The 27994-nt window shown below is 44.5% G+C and overlaps 1 protein-coding gene across 1 annotated transcript in view; it reads right to left on the minus strand.

Moving 5' to 3' along the window:
* Positions 1-1654: 1654 nt before the first annotated feature.
* The window catches only part of fhip1b (FHF complex subunit HOOK interacting protein 1B), a 40185-nt gene continuing 13845 nt past the window's right edge, over positions 1655-27994 (minus strand). The window contains exons 3-12 of the mRNA XM_080478660.1: positions 26343-26747; positions 23296-23526; positions 19246-19491; positions 15066-15233; positions 14026-14105; positions 12886-13055; positions 7598-8995; positions 5338-5516; positions 4381-4543; positions 1655-2083 (exon numbers count right to left, since the gene is read on the minus strand). Of these exons, the coding sequence (XP_080334786.1) occupies positions 1782-2083; positions 4381-4543; positions 5338-5516; positions 7598-8995; positions 12886-13055; positions 14026-14105; positions 15066-15233; positions 19246-19491; positions 23296-23526; positions 26343-26747 (3342 nt within the window). The 3' untranslated portion in view covers positions 1655-1781. The remainder of the gene's footprint in view (positions 2084-4380; positions 4544-5337; positions 5517-7597; positions 8996-12885; positions 13056-14025; positions 14106-15065; positions 15234-19245; positions 19492-23295; positions 23527-26342; positions 26748-27994) is intronic.

Here is a 27994-nt window from a genome sequence, read left to right on the forward strand (position 1 = left end):
ACAGGTTCTTAATTTCAGAAACTTTCAGGAAAACTGAAAATCGTAACTTTGACAGGTGATCAAAGGATATTTTAAGACTTTAAAGTCCAAAGTCATGTGATATTTATACATCATTTAATAATTTTGATGAACATCAGTAAAATGACAAATGATTATTTTCACAGGGCAAGTTTTTAAAAACATATACGGTATTTTCTCGTTACTGTGTGGGATTAGTAGATGCTGACTGTTTACGTAAGTATTGGATGATCACCACTAATTTACAAGTATTCCTTTGGGACAAACAGGAAATCAGTGAATATAAAAACACGCCCTGTAAAGGTTAAGAAATCAAAAACCTGTAAAATGGAGACTCCATGTTTTATAACATTGATTTTATAAAGAAGAATGTTCACGGTGAATTCTTAAGTCTTGGCAAAAAAAAAAGCTTTGAATACTGTGTGGCTGTGACTTCATTCGACCTCAAGTAAATAAATTAAACGCGGCTCGTGTGTACTTGGTACCTCACCATGAAATGAAGGCAGAGGAGCTTTTCAACTGATAAAAAGTATTAGTGTCAGAATTGTTTTTCCTTCTTTTTAAATTAGCAGCATGTTTTTCCACGAGACGAAGAAATGGAGGCTGGAGGATTAACGAGGATGAATGAAGCGTCAGGACATCTCAAGTTCCTCGGATGTGGAAGTGATCAGGCTTTACGGTTTTATCAGAGAGGAAGGGAGAACGTGATGGTCTCGCAGTAACGCCAGCTTCCTCAGAGGGGCGCTCTACAGGTGTTCTCAGGTGAATCGCTCTCGGAGGGCCTGAAGACTCGACGTCACCTTTTGGTAAAACACGTTGCTGATATGTCTCGAAAGAAAATGGAGCAAATCCAAAAGCCCGTTTGAAAGAAGGACTAAATGAGAACATTGAGTGGAAGGCCTCCAGTCGACTCAGGAAAAGTGGCACTCTTTGTTTTCTAGTTTTCATCGGATTCTTTTAAAACACTTGTGACGCTGCAGTGGCTCACACTCTTCTGACCGGCTCTCCGGCCCAGGCTTGTTTTTGGTGTTTGTCTCAAATGCCCCCCCCCCCCCCCCCCCCCGAAAGCTCTGTGTCTAATTAAAAGATGAAGAGTATCGACGAGCACCGGGACGTGCACCTTCTCGTCTCATCTGTGGCTTCCCAATATCCCACAACATGGTGTGTGTATGTACACGCTCCCAAATCTCAAGTGTTTACTGAGACCTTCAGTATATAGAATGTAAATATAATATATGATATGCACAATATCATAAGTTTACAGTTGAGGAAAAAGAATCTTCAAGTCCTATAGGTTTCCTAGAATGATTTTGGTAGAAAAAAAGTCCCTTGTTTTCTTTCCTCTGCGTCGCTGCAGGAGACCCACTGCAGCGACCCACTGCAGGCGACCCACTGCAGCGACCCACTGCAGGCGACCCACTGCAGCGACCCACTGCAGGAGACCCACTGCAGCGACCCACTGCAGGCGACCCACTGCAGGCGACCCACTGCAGCGACCCACTGCAGGAGACCCACTGCAGCGACCCACTGCAGGCGACCCACTGCAGGCGACCCACTGCAGGAGACCCACTGCAGCGACCCACTGCAGGCGACCCACTGCAGGAGACCCACTGCAGCGACCCACTGCAGGCGACCCACTGCAGGCGACCCACTGCAGGCGACCCACTGCAGCGACCCACTGCAGGCGACCCACTGCAGCGACGATATAAAAGTTGCTTCCCGCAGCGTGAGCGGAAACAGGCGGAGGCTAAAGGTGTTACCGTTCACTCCTCGGCCCCCCGGCTCTGAGGGAAGGGCAGCGACACGGCGTGCTCCTGAGCCAGGGCGGCCAGCTCCTTGAGGAACTCGCAGAAGATGACGGCGCAGTAGACGGCGTTCTTCACTCGCAGCGCCTCGGCCTGCTTCTCCAGGCCCGCCGTGCCGCCGCCGCGGAACAGAGCGCTGTGCAGTGATTGGCCGCCGTCCCGGACGTGTGCGAAGGCCAGCTGAGCGGCGTGCCGAGCCCGAGTCGGGCTGTTCGTGTGACGGAGAATGAGGTCTCCGAAAGACGACTTGCGACTCTTCACTGGGAGGAACAAGAAGGTAAAATTAAAAAAGACTTTTTCAGGAAGATCAACAACAGAGATGTGAGGTCTTGAACACGGAGTGAAACTACAACACCGAGGGCCGGTTTCAAGAGGAAACACAAAACTTTCAATGCATTTTGAGTGACAGCCACTGAAAATACAACTATTTGAAAATAGCTCCCAAGAAGGAACTTTTTGAAAGCGTGCAGGCTCAGTCCCAAGTGGACAGCAGGAGCGCTGCGAATGCTGATGGTCAACAATCAGAGTGTCATAAGTCCCAGTCCATATTCTCCTTGACTTGGTACTTTTATTTTGACAGTCACCATAATAACAATCCAACTTGTTACTTTTATTTTGACAGTCACCTTAATAACAATCCAACTTGTTACTTTTATTTTGACAGTCACCTTAATAACAATCCAACTTGGTAGTTTTATTTTGACAGTCACTGTAATAACAATCCAATTTGGTAGTTTTATTTTGACAGTGACCGTAATAACAATCCAACTTGGTGGTTTTATTTTGACAGTCACCGTAATAACAATCCAACTTGGTACTTTTATTTTGACAGTCACTGTAATAACAATCCAACTTGGTGGTTTTATTTTGACAGTCACCGTAATAACAATCCAACTTGGTGGTTTTATTTTGACAGTCACCGTAATAACAATCCAACTTGGTCATCAGTCAATATGATCTGTGTGTATTTGCTAGTTAATTTTTATAGCGTATTTTTCTCCGCCCAGTTGGTTGTTTTTGTAATAAAACGTCAAACTCCTGGCCTGTAAACTAACTACATCCTTTCTGAAAGGAAAACACAAAATTGATGCAGTTTGAGCTGAAACGAGTCCTGAGACCTGAGCTGAGATATCAGTGAACTAGAATTAGCCTCAGAGCCACGCTGGCAGGGGGAGTTTGTAAAAACACCCAGAATGCAACAGTCAGAACCTTCTGGGGCATTTCAGGGGATTTTGCACCACAAAGTTTCATTAAAATAGGCTTCATGTTGAGATTGGGGTTATTTTCAATAGTAATTGATTAGTTTTGTAAAACAAACAGACATCTTCATCACATATACTCTAAAGATTATTACAGCACTAGTTTACCAGTCTGAAACCACTAGAGATGAAAATGGACTGGATGTGGGCCCTGAACTAAAACGTGTTTGACACCCTGATCAACAAGGTACTTTATTCATCACCCCACGAGGAAATTCCAAGACATTATTATATTCTTTACAGAAATATGGACCCAAGGAAAGCATCATTGGAGGGTTTTCTTACAATAAGTCTGCAGTTACCTCATATTTCCAACTCAATGGAAATATGAGGTTTTAAAAGGGGGAAAGTAGGGGATGTTTTACACGTCTATATTACTGATATTATTACCTGATTGTCTCATGAGTAGTCTTTCTCAAACTGTGCCCTCATTGTACCACATTCACACAATGTGTCCCACTGATCACTCCCACTGATCACTCCCACTGATCACTCCCACTGATCAGACCCATTGATCAGACCCACTGATCACTCCCACTGATCAGACCCATTGATCACTCCCACTGATCACTCCCACTGATCACTCCCACTGATCAGACCCATTGATCAGACCCACTGATCACTCCCACTGATCAGACCCATTGATCAGACCCACTGATCACTCCCATTGATCAGTCCCACTGATCACTCCCATTGATCAGACCCACTGATCACTCCCACTGATCACTCCCACTGATCAGTCCCACTGATCACTCCCATTGATCAGTCCCACTGATCACTCCCATTGATCAGACCCACTGATCACTCCCACTGATCACTCCCACTGATCAGACCCATTGATCAGTCCCACTGATCAGACCCACTGATCACTCCCACTGATCACTCCCATTGATCAGTCCCATTGATCACTCCCACTGATCACACCCATTGATCAGTCCCATTGATCACTCCCACTGATCACACCCATTGATCAGTCCCATTGATCACTCCCACTGATCACTCCCACTGATCAGTCCCATTGATCACTCCCACTGATCACACCCATTGATCAGTCCCATTGATCACACCCATTGATCAGTCCCATTGATCACTCCCACTGATCACACCCATTGATCAGACCCATTGATCAGACCCATTGATCAGTCCCACTGATCAGACCCATTGATCAGACCCATTGATCAGTCCCACTGATCAGACCCATTGATCAGACCCATTGATCAGTCCCACTGATCACACCCATTGATCAGTCCCACTGATCAGTCCCACAGCAGCACAGTTTCTCTCTTTCCCAGGCTCACCCAGCGAGTCGGAGCGCCGCAGTGTGGGAACCGCTGCCGGCGAGTCGCTCCAGTCCAGTTTGCCTCGGGCCACCAGGTATTGCTGTGCTTTCTTCAGCATGGCGGGGAAATCCTCGTGAGAGGCAGCAAACGCTTCGATGCGGTTTTTAACAGAACCTAAAACCTGAAGAGAGACAGGAGGCAAGAGTTTGATTGATATTCTTCATTGTATTACTAGATTTACACGACACAGTTTCAAGTCAAACATACGTCATTTTTGTTTAACAAAAAAAATTGGAAATGATGTACATTTACACAGAAACTGCAGAAAGGCTGAAAACCTTCACGTTTGGCCACTAGAGGGAGCTGTTTTGTTTTTGAGGTTTTTTTGGGGGGGAGTGGTAATGAAACCACACCGAAACGCCTGTAGAAAACGATGCACTATAAACATTAAAAACTGGACTGGGAGTCATAACAGTGTGGAGGCAAACTTTGTTCTTAGTGTCCATCTGAGCATGTGCAGAAGAACTATTAACTACGGCTGTGGCGCACATGAGCAGTAGCTTCAGAAAAGTTATGCTTTCCATCGACATTGAGTTGGAGCATTATCAAAACTTTGCTTTCCCCCCCTTTTCCATGGAGACAGAGTCTGAGTGTTTTCAAACCATTGCGTCCCGTCCTGTGCCCCGTTTCCATGGTGATGGAGTCATTGTTTTCACAAAGTTGTGTTTTCAGCGACTCTGAGCACCACTGTCATGCAAACAGACACTCACAATTCAACAAAACTATCTACGCAAACACTCAAACACTGGACACGATGCTTTTGGAAGTGAAGCTCACACAGAAGTGAAGTGGGCCGGAGGAGAACAACTAGGAAAGGAGGAACCTGGAAGCTGGAATAATGTCAAGGAAAAGGTTTGGCAATGAGCCGAGCGCAGACGTCCCGGGTGTCTCAGGGCTTCCCGGGAAGCTGCGTACCTGGATCAGTGACTTGACGCTGGGCTGGAAGACCATGTTGGTGTTGAGCAGAAAGGAGCGTAGGAGGGGCTGAGGATAGCAGGCGAGCTGGGCCACGATGCCAGTGAGCAGGATGTTGACGTAGAGAGAGTTCTGGAGCATGTTCTCCAGCTTGGCAAACAGGACGACCATGAAGGGACCTGCACGGACAAAGACCGGCCAATCACTGAACAGACCCACAACTTCCGCTCAACACACTCCGTTAAAAATAGAGGGTTTTAATGTGGGTGAGGACGAACAGGTGGCGATTAAATAAACCACTAAATACATCTTGTGGTGAGTCCGAGAGTTGATTCAGGACTTTGCAAGGAAGAATTTGAAATGAGATCAGACAGAAATGAAGCGTCGAGCTTTTGCTTCATGTTTTAAAACTAGTTTGACTCTTATTTTAACATTTGATGTCTCCTAATCAAGATTCATTTTAAACTTGATTTACAATTATGTTCTACATAATATATAATTTATACATTATATATATATATAAATAAAATATAATTTGTTGTGTTGTATATTCTTAGAGCTTTCATCATAATATTGAAGTGATATTACATTTGGATGTATTTTCTTCTTTTTTAAATTGTGAAGCACTTTGAACTGCAGTTCATGTTTGAAAGTGCTAATTATCAATATTAAAAAGCAAATCAAGGTTTTTGCGATAATGTTGGGTCTTGAAATGACAATATGATTTGAGAGAAATACAAATACTTCTGCAGATGATGTTAATGTCTAAGTTTAAACTTTGATCAGATAACAGTGTACTTTCTCCCTTTTGTCCCTGTGGCCAAAAGGGAGAAAACAGTTATTACTGTCATGCTTTTTTAAATGAACCAACAGAAGATTCTTATTTTAATTGGACATTTTTACAGAGCATTTACAAGGTAATGCCTCGCAGTTCTTACACACTGCGATATTCATTTTGCACATGTACACATTACAGTAATGATAAATTTGCGATATTCTGTGCAGCTCTAAAACCAGTACATTATAAGTAAGAAGAACAGTGTGATAAAACTATAACATAATGTTCAGTATGCGTGATGACAGTAAAAGCCACCAGGGACATCTGACAGTGGAAAGTGAGCAGCGTCAACGTTAACAGATGAAATGATTTTCCACTGACGTCAACATGACGGTGGTTTACTGAAGCCATGTGACCTTTCATTTCCACAAACACCAATAATACATAGTACATACTAACTAAAAATACCCTTCATGGGCTTTACTTTGCAATCAAGGCAACATTTCTTCAAGGATTACTATTTATTAAAAACAAAAGGATGAACAAATATTCAATATAAGATCACGTTATAATTAGATCTTCAAGCTCCACAAATGAAAACTATCAAAGAAGGAAAAAATAGGGGCGCACCTTAACTATCGGTACTGATATTGGGAAAATGACGCCACACAGACGAGTCTGATAAAGACATTAACTAGATCCAATTATAAAGAGCGTTTAACTCATTTTCAGTTTGTTTGTTTATAAACATGGAGCCGTCATCACTGGTGTGGGCATTCTTCACTGCTTCTGAAAAAGACAATGCGATTGCAGGATGTGCCTGATGTTCAGTGGAGGTGATGAGAGGTTGGAAAAGGTCGACACATCCAACCTTAAAGTTTCACCCTGAGTGTGAGGATGTGACGCCTCGAGCGGCACCGCCAGCCAGCAGGCAGTCTGGAGCGTCTGGTCTTCTGAGCCATTTGAAAAAACGCAGCCATTTGAGAGGGGGGCAACCCAAGGGCCGGGGCAATTAATGGAAATATCGCTACATTTATGGTGCTGGACGACCAGCGCATTGTTGAAAGCGTTTACAAGCTTCTCAATGTTTGGAGCTGCGAACCTCCACGCCGTAAATCTTGTATTTATTTATGGACAGTGATGAACTTTATTTTTGCACTGAGTTTCTGACCCGTGAAGTCTTTTATTGACTGATGCAGCTGAGGGAAGCAAGAATGAAGGATTTTTTTACTTGTGTTTGTTGTGATTACAGCACTAGTGATGTCTGTGAAGACAGTGAGAACGTTAAAATCATCTTTAGTCAATACATCTTTGCCTTTCTTTACTGGGTGAGTATACACTACGATCAAAACAGTATGTATGGAAAGAAAAAGTTATTGTGCATCCCGAAATAAAACCAACGACTTTTATACACAATGTGGACACACAAATAACATGTTGACTGAAAAGCCTGTGAACGGTGGTGGTTGCTGTGAGTCTCACCGGTGTAAGGCTGGGAGAGCGGCTGGTTCAGTGGTCTGGCAGGACTGCAGAGGCCCAGCGCAGCTCCGTCTCCCTTCACGTCCCCCGCCGGCTTGGCCTCCAGGACCGAGGACAGCTGCTGCTCCTCCTCCTGCCGCTCAGCGGACAGCGACTCTCTGGCGGTGTCGTCCTGCAGGCAGGCCGCTCTGCAGCGCTCCTTCACCCGGTCCTCCAGCTCCCTCAGCTCCTGTGTGAAGGCCTCGATGCTGATGCCCTGACCGTTGGCGTCTCCCGGTAGCGCTGGATCTCCCGGGGCCTGCTCCAGCAGCTCCTCGATGAGACTCTCCACAGACTGTTGCGTCTGGTTGGAGTCTGGAAGATCCGAGGACGAGCCGTGGGGTTTTGAGGTGTCGCCCGTCAGCAGCTTGGCTTCAACCGCCGGTTGAGTGATGGAGGTCTGAGCGGGAATCTGGTTTGGGTGAAAAGATTCCCTGTCTCTCGTGTCGCTGTTGCTAAAGATGGACTGCGAGAGAGCAGAGCAGCTCTGAGAGGGGCAGGTCACCATCGATCCGTTTTGATTTGCGTTTTCATCCAAATACTGCCGCTGCTCTCCCAAGTCTCTCTTGACCTTCTTTACCTCCAGCCCTCGGTCACGACTATCTGAGCACCCATCCCCCGGAGCAAGGGTTCCGTTAAACATGGCCTGGTAGCTTACGGTGATGGCCGAGGAGGGCATGTGAGGAGCCGCGGAGGAGACGGAGAGGGACGAAGACAACGGTGTGGATGAAGACGAGGAAGGGACGAGTGGAGGCACGGGTTTGGGAAGGAGCTCCTCTCTCTGCAGGCTGCGCTTCTTGGAGCGTGGCGTGAGGCTGATGCAGTTGTTTTTGCCGATGGTGACGTCCCACTCTCCGCTGTCCCGCTCCGAGCTGCTCCACTCGGACCGCGCCGCGGCCACGATGGCCGCCCTCTGCTGGCCGGGGGGAGTGTAAGTGCTGCCTCCTTGCTGCAGGGAAAAGTGCTCAGGGAACATAGCTATGGAAGGATTGGAGGTTGGGGGAGGTGGGGGTGGAGGGGCTGTGCTTGCAGAGGGGTTTTCTCCATCGTAGGGGGCCGACCAATCGCGGCAGGCATAAGAGCAGTGCTCGATGCCCCGCCGGGCGTCCTTGAGATATTCCAGGTAGCCGGAGTCCCAGTCCAGACAGTCCGTGTTGGTCTGCGGCTGGTGCATGGGGCTGTCGGGGGACAGAGGGTGGGAGCTGGAGGCACCCGCCTGCAGCGGCTCCATGCTGGTGGGGGTGGAGGGACCGCCTCCTCCTGATCCGCCGCCGCTGCTCTGCTGGCGGATGAAGAAGGACAAGCGGGACGGCGTGCTGGGCCTGGGCGGTGCTGGAGACTCCGTACTTGGACTGTTGATCCCTGCAGGAGGACAAGGTGCCGACATGAAGCAGAAAAAACATGACTAGATTTGCATCGTGAAACTTCGGCTCCGTTTAAACAACAAGATTTTCAAGTTAAAACGGAAAACTTTCATTGTGCTTTGGATATCTGTTCACACAACAACCGGGCTCGGAGCCACAGGAATGCAACTTTTTGAAAACAGTTCCAAAGGTGGGACTTTCTGAAAAGGCTACAACTCCGTCTCCATGGAAACGGGGGGAAACACTGAAATGCTGTGACTGTGCATGCTCCCCACGACCGAACCAACTACTTCTTCTGCACATGCTCAGTAGGTGGATGAAAAAAAAATGTGTTTCCTCAAGACTCCCAGTCCTTATTCTCCTGGACTTGGTAGTTTTATTTTGACAATCATCGTAATAATCCAACTTGGTAGGTTTATTTTGACAGTCACCATAACAACAATCCTACTTGGTGGTTTTATTTTGACAGTCACCGTAATAACAATCCAATTTGGTGGTTTTATTTTGACAGTCACCGTAATAACAATCCAATTTGGTAAGTTTTATTTTGACAGCCACCGTAATAATAATCCAACTCTGTCGATTTATTTTGACAGTCACCATGATAACAATCCAACTTGGTACTTTTATTTTGACAGTCACTGTAATAACAATCCAACTTGATAGTTTTATTTTGACAGTCATCGTGGTCTGTCCACTAGAATGTCCGTGTTCTCCCAGTGTTAATGTTTAGAGCTCTCTGTTCTCTGCTGCATGTGTGTGTGTGTGTGGTTATATTACAAGAACTACTAACAGCGCCAACATACAGTGGAGGAAATAATTATTTGATCCCTCACTAATTTTGTTAGTTTGCTCACCAACATAGAAGTGAACGGTCTATAATTTTAAAGGTAGGTTCAAAAAGAAAATTCAGAAAACCACATTATATAAAATATATAAATTGATTTGCATTTTATCAAGTGAAATAAGTATTTGATCCTCTGGCAACCATTAACAATTGTGGCTGCTTAAATACTCCCACTCCTTAGATACACCGGAAAAAACTTGTTACCTGCAGCAAAGACACCTGCGTCACTCAGTCACCTGTATAAAAGACACCTGTCCATGCAATCAATCAGACTCCAACCTCTTCACCATGGGCAAGACCAAAGAGCTCTCTAAGGACATCAGGGACCAGACTGTAGACCTGCACAAGGCTGTAGACCTGCACAAGGCTATAGACCTGCACAAGACTGTAGACCTGCACAAGGCTGTAGACCTGCACAAGGCTGTAGACCTGCACAAGGCTGGATCGGGCTACAAGACTATCGGCAGGAAGCTGGCTGAGAAGGAGACAAGTGTTGGAGAAATCATTTGAAAATGGAAGAAATACAAAATGACCACCAATCGACCTCGTTCTGGGCTCCACATAAGATCTCATCTCGGAGGGGGTGGGGGGGGGTATCACTGATCATGAGGAAGGTGAGAAATCTGCCAAGATCTACACGGGAGGAGCTTGCTAATGATCTCATTGACAGGACGACTTCACCACATGGATGGAAAGATGGACAGGGCCATGTACCATGAAATCCTGAGTGACAACCGTCTTCCCTCCGCCAGGGCGCTGAATATGGGTCTTCCAGCACGACAATGACCCAAAACACACGGCCAAAGGCAACGGAGGAGTGGCTCAAGAAGAAGCATATTAGGGTAATGGAGTGGCCGAGCCAGTCTCCGGACCTTAATCCCATAGAGAATCTGTGGAGGGAGCTGAAGCTCAGAGTTGCAAAGCGACAGCCTGGAAACCTCAAGGATTTGGAGATGATTTGTGGACCAAGATTCCTCTTGATATAGTATGATATATACCTCAAACCTGGTAGTGTCTGGCCTCTGTGCTGGCCACCAAGCACTAAGCCATGTTTTGCCAGGGGATCAAAATTTTTCACTCGATAAAATGCAAATCAAATTCTATCTTTTATATAATGTGGTTTTCTGAATGTTCTATTTGATATTCTGTCTCTCATTGTTAGAAGGAACCGACCTTTAAAATGATAGACCGTTCACTTCTCTGTCAGTGAGCAAACTAACAAAATTAGTGAGGGACCAGTTAATTACAGTATTTCCTCCACTGTATGTCCTGGTATGCTCACTACTTCATGTTCAGCAGTTCTACTGTTTCCGGGTAAACGGACATCGTTTTCAGAACATTGCAGTGTCAAATCAAGATCTTTCTGAAAGAAAACATAAAAACGGTGGGTTTTCAAACGGCGCCTCAAAATTCATTGAAACCCTGAAACTGAATCTGTGTTCCAGGATCCAGGACCCCCTTCAGGGACACCTGAGAGGACAGGGGGGGGGCAAAGGCTTGGTCTGCTCTGAGATTGGTCACAGTTATTTTGTACATATCAAAGAATGAACAATCTGGAGCACATCTGAGAAATTGCTCATTGCCTTAGAGTTTGTAGGTTGCCAGAGCTCGACTTCAGTCAACATTATTCTTTCTATTTAATGTGAAGCACTTTGTGTTGCCATTGTTTTGTATGAAAAGTGCTCTACAAATAAAGTTTGATTTGAACAGACACCAATCAATGGACTCTTTGTCTAGTTTCATGTGGGACACACACACACACACACACACACACACACACACACACACACACACACACACACACACACACACACACACACACACACACACACACACACACACACACACACACACACACACACACACACACACACACACACACACACACACACACACACACACACACACACACACACACACACACACACACACAGAGGGCTGTCGGACAACTCAGATTAAAAGCAGCTTTTCCTGCCACGTGCTGTCAGAACTGATGAAAACATGAAACAAGTGTTGACCCAAAACAATAAATGAGAGTGGAGTTATTCCCTAAACAGAAGTGCTCAGCCTGCTCAGAGGCTGACTGAAGGAGCCACATCAACCTTTAACTTCAGGCTCTGCTATGACAGAAATCAAGGGGTCGACGTGATAAAGCAAATGGAATGTGGGTGATTCTCATGAAACTTTAACAAACACGTCACAGTCAAAACATTTAATACAGACTGTTTATGAGATTTTCCATGAAGAGAATCAATTATACTGGCAGGAGAGCTGTCTTTTATAGTTTTTATAACACATTATAAGGTAAATTCTATACATACCTTCATCTTATTTTTGCATTTAAACAACAAAAGCCCAGAATTGTGTATATTTATGATTAAAAGTGATATTGACAGTGTCAATGGAAAAGGTTTTTGATTTTACTCATTACTGTAATCTGATTTCTTTGGCTTGTAATATCTGCACCATGCCTTTAAATCAGGGTTGTGAAACATATTTTAGTTCAGGGACCATATACAGAGAAATTTCATCAGGAGTGGACTGGAGTGCCATAACTACCTTTAAATTTAAACTTTGAAGATTTTCTTTGTTGTGGCGCAGAGTATACGAGCTGAAAACATCCATATTTTGACCATGAATGGATGAATGAATGAATGAATGAATGAATGAATGAATGAATGAATGAATGAATGATAAATAAATAAATAAATAAATAAATAAATAAATAAATAAATAAATAAATAAATAAAATCTCAACATAAAAGCCAATTTTAATGAAACCTGGTGCAAAATACAGTGAAATGTCCAAGACACTTCTAGTGTTTTTTACAAACTCTCTCGCGACGCAGCATCACTCTCTCGGCTCGGCTCTCAATGTCGTGTTGTGTCCACTACTCTTAGGAAATTTGTAAAGAAAAAAAAACATCAATGCTTTCTTTGACATTTTTACAGTTTGCGTGGCGGTTCGGCGCGCCGGATTGGAGCACTCATTAAAGTAAGTTTTTCAGTCTGAGGTTATTCCCACCAGTGTTTAAGCTCACCTTTCCCCCAGAACGCCCCGTCCTCTTCCCGCTCAGCAGACATGGCTGCGTTCACCCGGCAGCACTCCGGGATCAGCGACAGAAACTTGTCGGCTGACTTTCCGTACAGATCGGTCTCCCTGATAGCGCGACGCTGACTCAGCATGACGTGAGTGCAGGGCAGCAAATACCTGAGAGCAAAAACACAAAGAAGTTCAATTATTTGCCATTAATCCAGAAGATGGTGGTGCTTTTTGGTAACCTTTAAAGACTGTGTTTTAGTAAAATCAATACACAAACATTTTAAATGGCATCATTGCCCATTTTGTTCTCCTAAAACCAATCCACAAGAATATGGTAAAAACAAAACAAAAAAAACTATTGCATTGGTGATAAACTCACGACTATAAATGCAGAACTGCTTGAGGAGAATAATATCCATGGATGGAAGCAAATTTACTCGTCTAATTTGTTGGTGGCCATATTAATTCTTTTTTCTGAAAATTAAAATTGAACATACAAGAATTTTGAAAAAAGAAAAATTAAAAAGAAAAGAAAAGAAAAGTTCCCATCGGTCTGAGATCTGTTAAGTTTTGAGTATTCGTTTCATTGCGACTTGGTGGGTTTAACAAAAAGGGAAATATCCCCCTCCTAGTCACAGTCTTTTATTGATTTTGCGTGTTTTAGCTCCAATTTTGATTCCGCTCTCTTTCCATTCTTGCCTGCCCCCTCTATCTGATCCCACCATCGCTCTGTTCCCAATGCTGACACAGAGGTCCACTGTCAACCTCTTTCTCTCTCCAAAAACTCTCAATAGAAAACACACACTTGTTGTGCCATGTACTGGTAGAATACAGAAACAAGCAATTTTTCAACTTTGGCAAACAATTCAGCCACTGTTGTGTTCACTCTACTTCCTGCTGCTACTTCGAGTCACTCAGTACGCCACCTTCTGGTCCAAAACTGGTACTGCAAGACTAAACAGGCTGGTTTTGAAGGATAAACTGGCAGTAAGTCATAAAAGTGTCTTTGACATGATATCAGGACTGTTGTTTTGTCCTTTTCTTGATTGACCTTAAGAATAAGTTTCTTAGTCCAGCACACTAAAAGAAACTAATAAAAAAACCAGACTAGGAAAGAAGCTCAGATGTAAATACAGACCTGAGAACAAGCTGCAGCATGATGTCTTCACAGTTCAGGGACAGAAGAGTCCTAAAGAGGCTCAACGACACCATGCAGAGCTGCAACACACAGACATGGAAACTGGTTAGAAAGCAGTAAATTACAGAGGGAGACTACTTTGTTTTAGGCAGGCTGCTTAAACTGTTTGAAAATGTAATTTCATCTGGCCAGTCTCTCTAAACTGACCCTAGTTATCCCCATTAGGATTTTTGGTTGTGTTCCAGAGGTCAAAATATTAATGTCTGACCATTTCTGGCGGCGTTCAGATGGTAAAACATTTTCAGTCTTGGTTACTGAATGTTTTCCAAAGACCCACGGCAGGCGTGAGCCCTCCAAACTTCACAGACAATTTCTTTGTAAGAAACAAAACTCAATTTGAATCATTGGTTAGAGGCCCTTGAATATTAGTTTAATATATTAGGTTATTACATATATGAGAAAAAGACGAATGACTTAAGTTATCAACATGACGTTAAATGGTACAAAATGTAATGTTTTTAATTCAGAACATTAGAAAACAAATAAAAATTAAGCATCAGATTGATGCTGACAGCATTACGAGAGCTACCCAGCTAGGTGCAGCTCAGTTAATGTCGTCATGCCACGTTGTTCCACAAGATGGTGCAGTGAGTCACTCCACTACTTTTCCTCTTTTTTGTTATAAAAACTGAACAGAAAATCCTGCAGATGTTTTGAAGAGCAAAGTCAACATGAGTTCGTCATGCATCTCCATTTTAACTCTTCATTGTTCATAATAAAGTGCATTCATTAGGAGAGTGTGACATCACCCAGAAACATATCAGTGTGGCTTATTTCCACTTATATAATAAGAGTGCAATCAAGAATCAAATCAGGACATTGGAAAAAAAAAAAAAGCTCTAATGTGCTAAAAAAAAAAAACCCTGATACTTATTTCTCCTACTTTCATTCCGTCTTTGTTCTCAGCCCACACACCACCCACTCAGCCTCAAGGCTTCATAACACACACACATATTAATGCACTGTACATGTGAACAAACCCTGGAATTGCTGCTGATGCGGGTGAGCAGCGTGTCCAGGATGGTGTCATTGTCATGGCGGTGCAACAGGATGAAGCGCAGGAAGGTTTTCAGGAGCGAAGTCTCCGTCACACTGCGCAGGAAAAGGTCCAGGTAGGCGGTGCTGGCGATCATTTCATCCACAGACGACTACAAACAAACACACAGACACGTGTTTGAAAAACTGCTGATCACAGCAAAGTTAAAAAAAAAAAACACACAAAGAAAACCACGTCAACGAAAAAACTCTTACGCTTTCGTTGCGGTCTTAGATGTCTAAGACCGCAACGAAAGCGTAAGAGTTTTTGTTCAAATTGTGAGGGAGAACAAAGGTTTTTGATTCCTAATCTGACTCATCTGTAAGAGAACGAGTCCCACGTCATCCTGCTTCAGTTACAGAACAATACCACATGTGGCTCCACACACAGCAACAAATTATTCTGCTTAATGAAAGCCACTCAGAGTTTATGTCAGGGGTGAAAAACTTAAGGTTACTTGCACAACCCCAGGTCTCCGAGTAGCAGTGCTGCGGTCCCCTTTCTTGGGAACCAGGAAATATCTTGAATAAAATCCTCTGACTGTGTTTGGTGATAATTCTTATTGCTCTTTTCTCTGAAAGGGAAGAAATCTCTTCCAGTAGAATGCGAGCAGCGTTGCCTTGAGCTTGTGATTGAATTATTCCCCTGAATAGCGAACTGGAGCCTGTATCCTCTGGTTATTGTCCTCATAACCCACTCTGAGTCTGTGCATTCTGCCCAGCTGTCTGCTCTCAGTGACAGCGGGCGTACAGGCCACTGTCATGTATGGAGCAACAGCTCCCTCTTGTGGCACAGAGCAGCAGTGCCATTCGTTTGGTACTGCACATGCGCGAGCAATGACACTCGGTGTGGGCTGGTCTAACCTTGGAGGAGGAGTCACTCCCTCCAGGTAATGAGTGACTTCATTTTAATTTTTATTTTCAACTGCACCCTCGGCATTATGCCTGGGTTGTTGGGACAACTTTAATGCCGTGTAACAGTGTGAAAGGCATGAGAGACATGTTTGTGGACTGTTGGAGGTTTCCCACTGCTGAACGGTCTCTGCTTCTCTTCATGGGGCACTGGACCGGGTCGAACATCCCGACGTCAAAATGCCGAACAGAACCGAGCTCTGTGAACACGGCCGCTTGAATGAGCAAAGCCAGAGAAGGGGGCTGAACCGCATCGTTCCCCACTTCTTGGGGGTTATCAGGTCAGTCGCTTCTTCCTCCTGACCACCTGAGTGGTCGGAGGTGGCGGCTGATCAGACCAGGCTCCCCCCTGTGGAGCAGCCTTCCTCTGCCACGGGCCCTTCGGATGCTTCGCTCTCAGCGGGGCTTAGGGCGCCGTCTGCAGCTTGGACAGCCTGGGGATTTTGAAAAGTGGGAGTAGTCAAGCCATGGCGAAGGATTGGCGGTGGGCCGCAGGGGTGGCAGACACACCTTCAGGGGTTTGTCCTCACGCCTTTTCTCCTCACATCTCTTCTGCATGGATGCGACTGCAGTGCCGAAGAGTCCCCAGGCTGTTATGGGAGTGTCAAGGAGGTCCTCCTTCTCCTTGGTGGACAGGGTGGTGAGGTTTAGCCAGCGAGCCCTCTCCTGTAGGACCATCAGACCCATCGCCCTGCCCTGTGACTGGATCGCCACCTTCTGCAGTTGGAGGCAGTGATGGGTGATGATGCACACCGCCTCCCACAGCTCCGGGCTCTGCACTGCCATCATCTCCTCCTCCAGGTCAGCTTGGTACACCATCAGGAGGGAGGTGGCATTGAGGGTCTGGATGGTCAGTGCAGCTGCCCTGTATGCCTTATCTGTCAGGCTGGACTTAAAGTGGTCTGCACTGTTTGGGACGGTGGACCCTAACCCTAACCCATTGAGGACAGCGATGTCGTCAGGTGGAGGTGGGCCGCGACCACGGGTTCCACTAGAGGCATCATAAAGAGGCCGTGGCTCTCCATTCCCTCACAGTCGAGCATAGAGCTGCCTGCCGCTGGGTGCTTCTCTCTGGGGGCTTTTCCAACGGAAAGAACCAGGTTCTAGTTCTGGTCCAGGGCCAGACTTAGCACCAGTTCTTTGTCTTTCCACCTCCAAAGCCCCGGCCTATCAGGGGCTAAACTGGTGCTATGCTGGTCCCACTTCGTTGCTGGACCAAAGAGGAGCCAGACTGGGACCCGACGCGTCATCAGCTGGGGGCGAAGTTATCTCTGGAGGTATCTATGGAGTTATCTCTGGAGGTATCTCTGGAGGTATCTCTACCTACAAGGAGGAAGCGAGGCTGTACCGGCTTTCTGAAATCTACAGCGAACACGGAGCCCCAGAGTGGTTATTGAGAAAAAGATAAAAATAACGCGTGGGAACGAGATAAGTCGTTCCCTGAAGTTAATAATATGAGGGAACAGGATTATTTAATCCGCGTTTGCGGAGCCACGGCTCTCAAGCTGCCGTGCTCCTAATTTAGAAGCAGTTTTCCATTGTGGTTTATTTTTCACACTTTTCATGGTGACATTATTATAACTAACGTCACGTCCAGGTCTTGTTTCACCTTCTGACCGCCGGCTGAGGAGCTGCAGCCGCTGAGCAAGGCAGTGTGAGGCTGCAGGGGGCGCTCCGCTCCAATATTATTTTATAACCACAGAACTTCTTTATAATGAATAGTTTGGATTCATCAGCAACTAAAAAACAAACTACAAATTACTGAAAATGAAAGCTGGAGTTTATAGACCTAAAATGAGCCTTTTAATGGCTTCATGTGAAAGAGAACTTTAATCAGAGTGTTTACCTAGGTTACCATGGAAACAGCTTTCAGAGCAGCGTTCTATCATTCTACACCTCCATTCCTCCATGTTGAAGCTTTTGATTCAGACACGTCCAGAAATAAAGTGAAAGGAGCAGAAATTCACTGTGTAAGGTTGGAATGGTGAAAAATAAGACCCAAACTCATACACATGTTATTATTCCCCTCTATGTCCACTCTGGGGCTCCGGACTAAAACAAGACGGACGTGAAAAAACACCAATAGAGACAAGAAGAGACGTAATGTTTTCTGGTTCTTTGGTACGTCTGAGGTTCAGGTCAGACTAGATGGAGCGACCCGGATGGAACCTATGAATACAGTCCGTCTCCTGGTTCCTGGATGAGGCTGTGGAAATCAGTGACGTATCACGTTTTGGAGTGACGCAGTGACGTAGCTCTCACTGGCTCCGTTAACGGTGGAGAAAGAACCGGTTCTTTGGCTGTGCTCATTTAAGAACTGGCTCTGCGATTTTCAGGAACTTCTGATTGTAGCGAGAAGAGGTTTCTGCTGATGTCAACTTTTTCTGACTCCAGTAGAACCTCTGAGGTGTGGACCCGGTAAGAGCAACATCCTGTACTGAACAGACACGTCACTGTGCACAGACACATATTTAACTGTTAACACACCGGGATGAGGGACAATGACATCATACGTAAACACTCCTACATTAAAGTTCTCTTTCACATGAAGCCATTAAAAGGCTCATTTCATGGCTAAAACTCCAAGCTTTCATTTTCAGTAGTTTGTAGTTTGTTTAGTAGTTACTGATGAACCAAAAGTCTGGCTTCATTATAAAGAAGTTCTGTGGGTAGAAAATATTAATGATGCGTCTCATAGCAGCGCCCCCTGCTGCCTCATGCAGACCTCAGCCTGCGGTCATAACGCCATACAAGATCTGGAAGAGAAGTTAGTTACAATCATGTTACACGATTGCTCTGTAATACACTCTGAGATGGCATGCTTTTTAATGCTAATGCTAAGCTAGTTAGCCTAGCAGATTAGCATGTGAGATAAGACCAGATTCCAGGTCAGAGACACCCGTGGAGGAACCTGTGTGATTTTCATGTGAATAACATTTATGGGGGCCGGAGGCCGCGATTGGGCCAGAGGCCGCGATTGGGCCGACCCCGACGGGCCGGGGCGCGAGGTCCCATCCAATGCTGCTTGCAGCTTTAATTCTGTTATGTTTTTCTATCTTGATGAGTATATTTAGATAAAAGTTCATGAACCTCGTCTTTCTGTCCTTGTCAATTATTTCACACGCTGCTGTTTTTTTGGACAAAGACACGGTTTCAAGGAGACGTGAGAAAGAATTACACCCTAATATTATTGCGCAGCATCTATGTTGCTACCTTATGCAGGGCGGGGCCCATGACGGGCACCAGGAAGCCGTTGTGGAGGTAGTCCAGCAGCTGCGAGCGGACCAGAGGATGGGCGACCTGCACCACGGCGTTGCAGAACTCTAGCGAGTTCATGAAGAGCACGAGCGACGACACGCCCATCCAGTCCTCCCGCCGCAGGGCATGCCAGTCGTCCCCTCGGGCTTCAATCTTCCTGGGCAGCGACGAGTAGAGAGCGCTGAGGCCCGTCGCCAACACCTGAGGAGAGGAGGAGGTACAGGGGTGAAAACAAAAAACTTTCTTTGCGGTTTGCGTGTCTGGTGATTGGAACGGCTCCCAAGTTGGAGTTTTTCGACAAGCTCAGCCGGGTCTCAGCAACATTGTACTACAACAGCTGGTCAGTGCACCATCTTGTGGTACAAAGTGAAATTACAAGGAACTGTGGAAAGTTCAGTCTAACCCTGGCGATGTCGTAAAATACCGTAATAACTTATGTCTTTAAATTGTATAGATTTTTAGGATTATTGAAATCTTTCAAGTTGGAAACATTACTTCATGTAGCTTTAATAATAAAAAACGACTTTCACACATTCACAACATGATATCCCTCACAATAATTCGACCTCAACTTCTAGTAGCCTTGATAATGTGTTGGAATAAGCAAACAGACTCCCCAGTACCTCCAGACATGATGGTTTCACCTCTAAATTACACACATCAATGCTATCTTACAGTCTGACAGCACAGCCTACAGCCAGCCTACTGCAACCTTGATAAAGTGGATGAATAAGCAAGAGACTCGCCAGTATCTTCAGCCATGATGGCTTAGCCTAAAAGCATTTACATAACAGTCTTTTCACTGCAGCTGAGGACATCCATGAAACTGCATGTTTTTGTTGCTTGGTGGATTGAAATAAAGACTGTGTAGAAAAACCTAAAAAATATAAAGAAATCAAGACACTTACTGCTGTGACTACATCCAAAGCCACAGCTCCATCCAAACATGTGAAGCAACACTGATTACAGCGTGTGAACATGCACTGAAAGAAAATAGCAAGACTCCGGCTGAGAGGAGTCCTCAGTTCCACCTCCACTGGATCTTTTTAGCTGCAAGTAGGTCAGACTGAATCTGCTGGAAAGAAGATGAGCAGAGATGGCTCTTTAGAAAGTGTGTGTGTGCGTGTGTGTGTGCGTGTGTGTGTGGGGTGAAGATAAAGTCTCGACCACAGTGATAGACATCTGAAGAATGAGTGCAATGATCTTCACAGTCAAATGCACGCACGCACACATTCCACTTATCAATCTTTCTATATCAAACTCATCACAGGAAACTAATCAGCATAACTTCGCTCTTTAATTATATCTGACGGCTACAAAATGATGTAACAACATAGCCAGACATAATCCTTAACCTTAAATATCGGACTTGGATTAAAGCAGTCAGTGCAATTGTTTGTGTTCCTGTTTTTATTTATCTAAGGTTTGTTTTTATACTAGCGTATACTAAATCTATCGCTTTCCTATTCATTGTAAAAATGACTACAATATCAACATAAAGCCAATTTTAATGAAACATTCTGGTGCAAAATACATTGAAATGTCTAAAAAAGCTGTTGCATCATGCATGTTTTTACCACCTCGCCCTGACAGCAAGGCTTTGAGGCTGATGCTACTTTGATAGTTTTCATGCCAGCATCGCCGCCATCTCGGCTCGGGTCTCACTGTTGTTTTGTGTTTAGAAATTTGTTTAGAAAAATCAATACTTTCTTTGAAATTTTAGCTTGGTGATTTGGCTGGATTAGATTGGTTTTAGACCAAGAGCTTTATGTTTGACGCCACTGATCTAAGTAAAAAAAACCTTGTCAGTCCTGGAAGACAGGTGTTGGATTCTGTCTGCACGTCACAAACTTTACAGAGCAAGGCATTCTGGAACTGAAACACTGACTGGATATGTGGTGCACCTGAACTGAATGGTAAAGAACTCCGTCAGAGTGATAAATAAAACCCCATGTAAACACAGCAAGTCACTCACACATAAGCGGTATTGTGTTAATCTTACATACTGTAACTTAAACCCTTTATGAGCAAGTGATTAGATGAGGCAATGTGCATTTTTCTTCTGTAAACTGTGGGTTCATGTTCAAGATTTGCCCAATGCATCATATTAATAGAATAGACATGCTTTATTAATAAAAGAGAGAAATGCCATGACCCGGATTCAAACCAGGTTTGCTGCAGTACTAACCACTATAGGATCACGGCAGGCTGTGATGAGCTGCTGGACCCTGCCTGACAAATACGTGGTGTCTGGTTGAGACAGACTGGCTCCTCTTCTGGAAATAATATGTTACAGAAGAGTAGGACTTAATAGTTTGTAGGGAACATCTGACAATCACAAATTCATCCCATTTCAGGAACTTTTAAAGCAAGAAATGGTTCAAATCTGCATGTTGATCAGAGGCAGCTGTGAATCGGTTGGTAGAGAGGCTGCCCTCCAATCAAAAGGTTGCAGTTTCCATCTCCACATGTCGAAATGTCCTTGAGCCAGCCACTGAATCCTAAACATCTCCTTTATGTAAATGAAAGGGTGAATGTGATTGAAGATGTAAAGCACCTTGGGACTCTTTGTATAGCAGCTACACAAGTGAAATCCATCTATCGTTTAAAATTTGACACATGAATCAACAACACATATACCGAGTGCACAATTATTTTATACCAAGTGTTCCATAAAGGGTAGAATCTTTTATAATGCAATTAGTCCCATTCCCACCATGTTTTATAAAAACCTGTGAAGTCGGAGCGAGCAGTAGGTTTCTTCATTTAAGAAGTTGTCAGGAAGCTGAGAGACCAAGCTGATAGGGTGTAGATAAGGACAAGCAGCCTGTCACAGTGCATAGTCATCTCCTTCCTCTTCCATTTCCACACACCATCACTGGTGCATGGGAATGAGAGAGCACGCATACACTCTTTTCTTAAGAGCAGAAATGAAATGGAAGATGAACCACAGTATAAGCTGTCCCCAGCTCTCACATCACAGAGGAGGTCATACTCACATAACACTGACCTGAAATCAGAGACTAAGATGTTGCAAGTTTGTGCAAAACTCCCCACCATAAAAACTTGATCCAGAGAAGAAATTCAAGTTCAAAATGATGGACAAACCCCAGATAAGACACATAATTGAAAAAGACCTTGAGGGTGTTGACGACCTATGACCAACCGGCTGGATCTCTGCCCCTGTGGAAGTCATGAACTAATAACAACTGAACAAAATAATGAATAGCTTCACGACGACGAGTGAGCGAGCTCCACTATTCAGACTTTACAAATGCTTTTGTTTTAACTTTGGTTTTGGCTCAGAAGTCACACAAATAAATGTTAAAACTTTTAAATGAAAACAAAGCTCCTTTGGTTTTTAATGAATACTGTACAGCTGGAGAAAAGTTTGAAATCATCAAAAGAATCATCTGCAGCCACAGTCCCAAAGCTAATTGTCCGGGACCCAGACGAGGGGTTTCCAGAGTTCTAATGGGGCCTGAATCTGTCGTTTCTGATGTGGTTACACTTATCAGAAGAACACAGAATAAGACACTCACTCCCATTGCTTTTAATGTAAAGTTCCTGCTTTTCTATGATGGTTGAAGTGGGACTTTAGGTTCACTGTAATAATGATCAGACATTATACAGGATTCTAAAGCCTTGTTCAGCTTGTTTACACAACAAAGTGAAATCGCATCATTTATGCGTTTTCGTTTCAGAAAAGTTTCACGTTTACGCTGCAAAGTCTTAATACCGATGTCAGTCTACTAGGAAACAATGTAGTTACCATGTAGAGGCAGGACTTGGCGCTGTTTGTTTTTGCAGTGAAACCACACATGCAAATGAAGCTGGATTGTTTTTATGATGACTCTCCACTCTAAAACTACCAAGTCCCAGGACAATGTGGACGGGGAGTCAACGAAAGTTTAGCCTTTTTACTTGAAAGCTTCAGGGGAAAATGGTCAGGACCCTCAACTTTCAACACCCTCACTAAGGATTTTCATAAGCGCCTCCACTTACCGGGCAGAAGTAAGAGTTTTCAGAGATGTACTGTGCCACGGCTTCATGACTGGCTGAGGCCGACATGACCAGCAGCAGGGCGTCTCGGGCCTGCTGTCCGATGGCTCCGTCCCGGTGGATGAATGGCACCAGGAGTGAGAAAATCAGCAGGTTGGTGGAGCCCTGCTGGGCCGGAGCGGCCCGGAACAACATCTCCAGGACCACCGGCTGACGAGCCATGGAAACGCAGACCTGCTCAGGATTACAAGAGATTACTTTAAGAACAACAACAAACTAAAAAAAAAAACATGCAACATTGATACTTGCTTAGATCATATAACTGGTTCCATGCATAATGAAGTATTTCTGAGAATACCATTCTTCTAAAGTGTTATTTCATTTTGTTCTTTTATGATCGAGCAATTAGAATCACAATTCATTTAAACCATTACTACTGGCATTTTATGTCAGTTGTATTTGCAGAGCACCAATTATAACATAGCCATGAGTCTATTCTCAAAATACGTAAATGAAAAGACATAAATGACTGCTCCATCAGTCACCTGGCAACTAACTAAGCATTAGTGTCTGTGGCTGAATGCTCAAACAGCCTTAGCTTGAACATAAATAAAACAAAAGCCATGTTCTTCTCCTAAACCAAAATCACCACCCCAGCTACAGACATGGTCTTTGAGGGGGGAAGATAAACACTGTGTCTGATCTTAAATATTCAGGGGTAACGCTAGATTCCAAAGCACATATTAAGAGCATGACAAAAACTATCTGATATAACTCGATTAACTTCAGACATATTCGATCTTGTCTTTCCTTGGAAGCAGCCAGGACATTTATGCACGCTCGAATTTTCTCCGACTTGTCCTACTGTATGACCTGTTGGGGACAAGCTGGAGAAACTGCATTACACCCCTTGAGTCAGTGTACAAACAAGCCTTAAAGGTCTTTGATAAAAACCTTTCATGCAATACAACTTTCTAAGTTTCGATAATTTCAGAGTCTTCTCAAACTTATGCATGATTTTCAAGATTTTAAATGGCTCCTGGCTGTTTACAAAACTTTGTCTTCCAGCGCTCTATAAAGTCCAGAAGATCAACCAGAGTTGCTTCTTTGCATGACGGCACTATACAATTCCGCTGTTCCACCTTTGGACAGGCAGTGAAGGCCAGTACACAGAGGAACAAGCGGCCCGACGCTATAAGGACGTGTTCCACCATCAAGGGCTTTAAAACGGAGATTAAGAACATCTGAAAAGCAGCCAGCACTGCACTCACTGATCAATGTCATGTTTCTCTTTGGTCCAGCATGGGCCTTATTTTACTATTTTTAATGTTGTCTTGACTGGTTGATGTGGGGGTGGGCCCAGACAAGTCGGGGTCATTTTATTTTTTTAGGATTGTTTCATTTCAGCCACTTGTAAATGAAACAACCCTAAAATAATCAAATTAAACCGACACCGGATACAAGCGGCTGAAATGAGTTTCCACCGCAGGGCGGCTGGGCGCACCCTTAGAGATAGGGTGAGGAGCTCAGTCACCAGGGAGGAGCTCGGAGTAGAGCCGCTGCTCCTCCACATCCAGAGGAGCCAGCTGAGGCTCGGGCATCTGTTTCGGATGCCCCATGGACGCCTCCCTCGGGAGGTGTTCCGGGCATGTCCCTCCCGTAGGAGGCCTCAGAGCAGACCGAGGACACGCTGGAGAGACTATGTCTCTCGGCTGGCCTGGGAACACCTTGGGGTCCCACCGCAAGAGCTGGAGGAAGAGTCTGGGGCGAGGGAAGGCTGGACATCCCTGCTTAGACTGCTGCCTCCACGACCCGGCCCCGGATAGAAGAGGTGGACAATGGATGGATTGATGGATGGATGGGTTGTGTCATGTCTTGGTATGCGTCTCTGTGTGTTAAACATTGTCCTGTGAATGTCTTTGTTATGAAAGGATTGTCTTTTACTTGCCACGGGACTGCCGATGTGAATTAGCCTCCGGCTAAATCTGCTACGATGCATCAAATGGTAACATTTATGTTTAAATTGTACACGGTCCCTTTTAAATAAATAAATGAATGAATGAAATGAAAGAAATGAAATGACAAATAACAAAATAGTTTTTTCTTGAATTGTGATTGACTTGGTACAAGTGTTGAGAAATCTTTGTAAGAGCTCCTTTCTTTTTACACAAAGAACAATTAGCAGAATATTCATATTTAGCACGGAGAGAAAATAATCATGGATGTAGCCAACAAATCCAGCTCTGCCGCTCATCCTCCAAATGCAAGAAACGTACATGTGGTTACAATTGAAAAAAGAAAGATCTCCCAACAGTCTAAGGAGCCTGTGTCAATGACAAGGTTTTCAAATGGAAAGAGCAAAACCTTCGTAGCGTTTTGGCTGTCCGTTTACACGACAACAATACTTGGAGCCACAGAAAAACACTTTTTGAAAATCGCTCCAAAAGGTGGAACTTCTTGAAAATGCTCCTACTCTGTCTCCGTGAAAACAAGCAAGATCGCAAGTGTCTGAAAACGCTCAGGCTCCATCTCTATGTAGACTCCCAGTAAATATTCTCCTGGGACTTGGTGGCATCATAACTGAGAGTCACTACTAATAACAATCCAACTTGGTCGTCTGTCAATAAGAACATATGTTCTCCCATCGCTACTGTTTATAGTGTGTGTGCTTTCATTACAAAAACAAATGACTGCACCCACTAGTAGCCCTACATGAAAACTATATCGTTTTCAGTGTTTCTGCGGTTTCCATGGAAACGGACATCCTTTTCAAAATGTTGTAATGTAAAGTCTGAACTTTTCTGAAATGAAAACGCAAAAACAATGCATTTTTCTAAGGTCCTGTTTACACGACAACGTTTCACGTAACAACACCTAATCCGTTAAAAAAAGAAGAGTGTTTCCACTGCAGCAGCGGACACAGAGACAATGATGTAGTTAGTATGCCGAGCCACTGGAGGGCGCCGTTGCATGATTTTGTAATGAAACTACACAGACGTGTGCAGAGAACAACACATGCCATATGCCTTAGACTCAGAGTTCCTTTATACCTGATTGAGCAGCAGCACCAGACTGTTCTCCAGGACCGGGGGACAACCGAGTTCTGAGTCACCACAAGCTCCCAGCAGCCTCAGCAGCGGGTGGAGGATGGCTGTGTGCTGCAGCAGAGGCTGCTGGGACTGACCGATGAGCATCTCGAAAAGCTTGAGCAGCGCCCCCTGGCTGTCGGGGTCCAGGCCGCGGTGGAAGTGCCACTGAACCAGGTGCTCCAGGATGTTCTCAGTGACCACCAGCTCCAGGATGGGGCCCATGGATCTGATGGTGGTGCTGCCGTCCGAGCACTCGGCCGGCCGCTCCTCTGCCAGCAGACACAGCATCTGGTCGGTGTGGTTTCTCACTGCTGTCAAATCGTCGCTGGAGGAGGACGTCTCGTGCTGTTCCAGCACCCAAGACACCTGAGGGAAGAAAGTGAGGAGGAAGGTTACGTGTAATTACAAAATCATTCCTTCACTTTGGGGAAAGGGAAATGTAAGTTTCACAACTATTCTTCATCAACACTCTCAGACCTCATCTGTATTTGTATGGTTTCAGAGCATCTTCATATACAGCCACAATGCACTGCATACAATATTTGTTTTTGTCGTGACTTGAAAACAAACATGGAAAAATTAGTTCAGTGGATGAGTGGGAAAAAAAAATCCTTAATATTATATTAAAGATCGAATCTGCCTGATTGGTAGCCGTTTCACAACATGGCCACCAGTTTTGCTACTGGAATCACTTATTTGGCCACATTATTTCCCTGCAATTGTGAAGACAGTAAGTACATTTTATGAAACTTCCTGAATTGGAGAAAAAAAACTTAATGAAAATGATAGAAAACAAAAATTTATACAAACAGAAAGCAAATGTCAAGACAGAAGTGACAGAAATAGAAGCTGAAAGAAAACAAACTGCCAACAACCACTAAATAAAGTCGCCATTGATCGATCTTCTATTTCGTTTGATACAACAGAGGTCACGATGAACTGGAGCCAACAACATTCTGGTAAACACAAAGAGACACTCGCATTGAATCACTACTGTGGACAATTGTGTCTCCACTTCACCTCAGGTGCATGTTTTTGTAAAGAAACTGGAGTAAATATATGCACGCACAGCGAGAACTCAAAAACATTAAGAATAACAGTTCCTGCTGACAAGCATTAATTACACTGTGAATAAACTGATGCAAACATTAAACATTATCAACACTTATCAAGAAATCTATTGAGCAACAGGACTACTGCACAGAGGAAGTTGCTGCTGCTGCTGATAAGATTTTGCAGCCTCTTTGTGGGTGATGAAGGATGACACATTGGTGTGAATCACTAATTAAGCAGAGGTTTCACAACATACACAATGTTGTTCCTGGAAACAAGTTAGAGAGAGCAGGGCTGCCATGTCTTTAATATTCAGCTGCTGAGTTCTGCATAAGTATGTACATCACCTGAGCCATTCGTGTGTACAATGGTGACCATACCAGGGAATGAGAAGCCAGCCACAGGGGCTGGATGTTGTTGTTAACAAGCCTCTCCGTCAGCCCCTCCATGATTTCCACATTACGTGTCTGCAGACCGTGCGCAGGCCACGGGTGCTACATGATTGCATCCATACTCCACTCTGGGCTCAGTTCCTTAACTTAACATAATGTTCCATAACG

The sequence above is a fragment of the Lipophrys pholis genome, assembly GCF_963383615.2.
Source record: "Lipophrys pholis genome assembly, chromosome: 13".
NCBI classification, from domain to species: Eukaryota; Metazoa; Chordata; class Actinopteri; order Blenniiformes; family Blenniidae; genus Lipophrys; species Lipophrys pholis.